Below are 4,824 nucleotides of genomic sequence, written 5' to 3'. Positions count from 1 at the left end.
AACAAAACAGACTTTTAAGATTTTAGAATTAGTTTTACTGATACAATTCCATGATCATTGAAGCTCAATTTACAACTTGAAACTAAAGCAGGATTCAGAGTCGAAGTTTGGGTTGTTGTACAGAGAGAACAGTTCACACTACAAATCCGAGCTAAATCCGAATTTGCATCAGTGAATTGAGCCTGATCATGCCAAATTTGGTCATTTTGGGTTCGTAGTGATACGTAAAATGCGGAACAGGAAGACATTCCTCTCTTCGTTTTGACCGAGAGAAGGCTAGCGACGTCCTCACGGTAAAGTGGGGACTTTTGTAGCAACGCGTTCTTCTCCCGACGGCTTTCCCCAACAGACAAAACCCTAGAATAAAGTCATTATTCCTTCCTCCCCTTCGTCACTCATTCCCGTGATCGGCCAGCCGGCAGCTCTGGTAAGTGGTAAGCTCTACTTCTCTCGCTCTCACACTCATGATCTCTCGATCGATTGAAAGTTCCTTATGGGGAGTCTTGCAGACAGAAAGCCCATAGCCGATTGAGATACTGCGCCAAGACATCGAATTGGACGAAATCTCAATGGAGATCTCAGGATGAACGATTGAGATATCCGACAAAAAAGATCGATTTCTTTGATACCCAGTTGAGCTTTCGTTCTAAAAATAGATTTTTTTGAATTCCCACCTGATTTTCCGGGCGGCAATTGCAGATTGTGTCGAGAATCACAATATCCTGGTAAAGGTTGGATTTTCCATAACTTTGGTGCGAATGCTCGGCTAGGAAACTTGATAACGGGAATCTGGGTTGATTTTGATTTTCCTCTCATAGATCCGGTGAGCAAGTGTTCGTCATGTTTTTGTTCTCTTTTTCATTATTTGGTGCAGATCGAGCGCTTCTTCCGACGGAATGAGTGGCGAAAACCCATCGTCTGGACCAGCAGACGAATCAAATGAAGGGAACTCCCCAGCAGTGAACACCACGAGCAACGATCAAATCGATGCCATCAGTAGGAGGGTTCAGGAAGCGCTGTCTATGGGAAGGCGCCACCGGTTCTGGGAGACCCAGCCGGTTGGGCAATTCAAGGATGTCGGCGACACCAGCCTGCCAGAAGGTCCGATCGAGGATCCCTCTCCTCTCTCCGAGGTGAGGCAGGAGCCGTATAATCTCCCTAGCCCCTACGAATGGAGCACCTGCGACATGGACTTGGAAGAGACCTGCACGGAGGTCTACAATCTCCTTATGAACAATTACGTTGAGGACGACGAGAACATGTTCAGGTTCAACTATTCAAAGGAGTTTTTGAGGTGGGCGCTGCGGCCGCCGGGCTATTTCAGGAGTTGGCATATAGGCGTCAGGGTCAAGGGGTCGAGGAAACTCGTGGCATTCATCACCGGCGTGCCGGCGAAGATTCGTGTTAGGGATCAGGTTGTTCTGATGGCGGAGATCAATTTTCTTTGTGTTCACAAGAAGCTCCGATCGAAACGGCTCGCCCCTGTGATGATTAAGGAGGTCACGAGGCGGGTTCATTTGGAGAATATATGGCAGGCAGCTTATACTGCCGGTGTTGTGCTGCCAACTCCAATCACAACATGCCAATATTGGCATCGCTCGTTGAATCCTAAGAAGCTTATCGATGTTGGTTTTTCTCGACTCGGTGCAAGGATGACAATGAGCAGGACGATTAAGCTGTATAAGCTGCCTGACTCGACAGCGACGCCTGGTTTCAGGGCAATGGAGTTGAGGGATGTGCCAGCGGTTACTCGGCTTCTGAGGAATTATCTTTCCCAATTCATTGTTGCGCCGGATTTTGATGAAGATGATGTGGAGCATTGGCTTCTTCCAAAGGAAAACGTTATTGACAGTTTTGTGGTTGAGAGCCCAGATTCTCGAGAGATAACCGACTTCTGTAGCTTCTACACCCTACCATCTTCGATTCTTGGGAATCAGAATTATTCAGTACTGAAGGCAGCATACTCGTACTACAATGTTGCGTTGCAGACCCCTCTGCTGCAGCTTATGAATGATGCACTTATTATTGCTAAGAAGAAGGAGTACGATGTTTTTAATGCATTGGACATTATGCAGAACGAGACATTCTTGAAGGAACTGAAGTTCGGACCTGGCGATGGACAACTTCACTATTATCTGTACAATTATCGGATAAGGCACACTCTGAAGCCTTCAGAACTTGGACTTGTGCTTTTGTAATTCATGGTAATGTTCTTACATCTCTTCATATATCAGGGACATGCATGAACATTTTGATCTGTTTTGGCTCAATTTTATGTGATCCAAATTTTGTTTCGAGGACTGTTTTTCCTGTCTGTGGTGGAGATAGAATGATTATGTCTTTCATCATTCAAGTGTTTTGTGTAAAAGACCGTATATCATTGAGGAACACATTGAGTGTAACATTGGGCAATTGAATGATGCATCAGAAATGTTTATCTGGTCCAGGAGCTGTTGTTTGTGTTTTACCGAATTGTTACTTTCCTGTACGGTAAGTACATTTCTGCGGATGCTTTGATAAATGGAACAAAACAGAAGCACCAAACCCTGCTGTTATGTGCCTGAAGAATTCTTAATTGTACAACTTGATGAATAGACATGTAGCGAGGTGGTTTTCTTGCCTTGTTTATGAACTTCTTTTTGCCATTTTTCTCATTCATAGACCATTATGGTAATGACAAGAAACCCATTCCCCATTCAGCAGAACTCATTCTAAGGTTAGTGGCTGCCATTGTTGGCAAACTGCAGCTGTTGGGATGGCCTTGGAATGAACTGGCAGCACTTCCAGGTGTATTTTAGCTACATGAACAGTATTATATTCTCTTTTTATTTTGCATGAACTTTAGCTTTGTGCATTTAAGATTTTTGTGCACAATATAAAGGTAAAGTAGAGCCTCCGTTATGAAACTTTGTGCTTGTTTTACAGCTGGTAATGCATTAGAATGAAAAATCAAGTGGTGCATAAAAATGCTGGTTCTTTTGGAACAATGTTCTGCTTTTCAGTGGATGTAGCTTGAGCATAGAAGGAAAGATCGTGTGCTAATGTAGTGAAAGCTTTTTCCATAATAAGTGGCCTTAACTCTAGATGAGAAGATCTTTAGCACCTTTGCACAAGAATAAACTCATATAGTGACATTCTGGTGGCTCTAGGAGTAGCTCCAAATGATATTTAGAAGGAAAAATCTTTATTTCCTTACTGTTGTAGCTCCTCAGGCTGAATAGGGAGGACAAAAATTTAAGAATGTCCTACACGTGAATTTGGTTATTCTAACAGGATATCTTCTACGTCACGAGCCATTGATTTTTGATGAATTATTCGATACTTTTCCCCACTTAATTGACTTAGTCTGCTAAAAATCTGAAAATTTGCACAATTTTAATCCTTATGGCTCTTGTGAAAGAGTGCAGTATCCAGAAAAGTCCTATTTACTCGAGTGTGGAAAACAAAAGGCTCATTGACATTTCACCCTTGCCTTCATGAAGACTGAAATCTGGGTCAAGAGAAAATGTTGCAAATCATAATTTTCATGGAAGATAAAACCAGTGGCAGCAATATTCGATCAGAATTCTTGGCAGCTGGCTGATCTATTTGAAAAAGTAAAATAAAATAAAATAAAAGGATAATAGGTTTCTCCGCAATTGGTCTGCAATGTAAATTTTGCAATTTCATCAGTGGAAGCATGTCTATGTTGCAACCCAATATAAACTGAGCAATAAAAGATTCTTGAGGATCAATCCTAAACTGTGCTCTTTTTAGGCTGTAAGCCTTGCATACAGACATCATTCTGAAGTGTTGTCAAAGCATGTCAAACATGAAATAACAGAATGGTTATAATAGCAACAGATAGTGAAATAAGAGAAAAAATCATTATGGTCTTGGTATCAACTGTAGTCATTGGTTAAGCAAAGCCTGTAAACGGATCCTTCTCTACTTGATAACATCAGCTTTTTGGCAGAGAATCTTGATAAGGTTCCAAGTGAAACACTCTTAGCAAATTGGGTAGAACTGCAGGTATGACAAAAGACTGCTAGAAGTGCTAATAAATTGAGAAGGCTGTTTGAGCTGCCTTCTCCAGTTGATCTCATCTCATGAGCTAGTCATGGCGCCCGACGATTTTCTCAAGAACATTTGTTCTTAAAGTAGCATAGCATAGAGTGCCAACAAGTATAGTGTGAAATATGTGCATGTAATAGAGAATACAGTACACATAGTTTATGTACATGTAAGATAATGTGTTTGTGTGTGTTTATATGTATGTGGAGAATTCCATGGTGCTGTGTCAATGTTGTCAGATGGCCAAAAATTAATAAAAGCACCATGAATCATTGCTACTTGAACCATTGCTTATCATAATCTGCTGCTAATGCTCATGTGATGGCTGTTTTTAGTGACCTATTTTTAATTTTTAGCCATCCAGCACACAACATCATACTCCTTATGTGTGTATAATCTAAAAAGTAATATGCTAGCTCCACATGCCAAGCCAAGCACCTCTGTTTTCGGCTCAGCTTGTGCTTCTTGAACTGCTCATGATTCTAGCTCATTATGCTAGCCGGAAACAGATTTCTCAGCTAAGCCACCTGATCTTACGACCAGCTCATTTGTGTCAGAGTCTTGTTGAGGAACTGCTTCAGGAACATCGGTTTTGTAAAGTAGAATGCAGAAGGGATGTTTAATAGAGGGAAGGTTGGAGGGTCCCTCTTTCAACTACAACTTCATTCCCTGCAACAGAATATTCCTGCTTATGATTTCCATTGGATGGGTGAGCATTTTGTTCTGTGACATCCTAGAAGGAAGCAGGGCTTTGGAACCGGTAGGGAAAAC

General features: G+C 41.8%; 1 protein-coding gene across 5 annotated transcripts; it reads left to right on the top strand.

Moving 5' to 3' along the window:
* The first annotated feature begins 273 nt into the window (after positions 1 to 273).
* On the top strand, positions 274 to 2,446 carry LOC116246256 (glycylpeptide N-tetradecanoyltransferase 1). 5 transcript variants are annotated; one of them, XM_050075706.1, is made up of 3 exons: positions 277 to 434; positions 510 to 725; positions 875 to 2,446. In XM_050075706.1, exon 3 carries the CDS (start codon positions 897 to 899, stop codon positions 2,196 to 2,198), a length of 1,302 nt encoding a protein of 433 aa, XP_049931663.1. In that variant the 5' UTR covers positions 277 to 434; positions 510 to 725; positions 875 to 896; the 3' UTR covers positions 2,199 to 2,446. The 5 variants fall into 5 exon arrangements, with proteins under 5 accessions (XP_031473885.1, XP_031473886.1, XP_049931663.1 ...); XM_050075707.1 differs by having other exon boundaries at positions 510 to 731; XM_050075708.1 differs by having other exon boundaries at positions 294 to 427.
* Positions 2,447 to 4,824: the final 2,378 nt, after the last annotated feature.

Source organism: Nymphaea colorata, chromosome 1 (genome assembly GCF_008831285.2).
Source record: "Nymphaea colorata isolate Beijing-Zhang1983 chromosome 1, ASM883128v2, whole genome shotgun sequence".
Taxonomy (NCBI): Eukaryota; Viridiplantae; Streptophyta; class Magnoliopsida; order Nymphaeales; family Nymphaeaceae; genus Nymphaea; species Nymphaea colorata.
This window is presented reverse-complemented; position numbering and strand designations above follow the sequence as displayed.

What these genes read in the sequence shown, in the direction of transcription:
- LOC116246256 (XM_031618025.2), top strand. Translation starts at nt 897, where the DNA reads ATGAGTGGCGAAAACCCATCGTCTGGACCAGCAGACGAATCAAATGAA.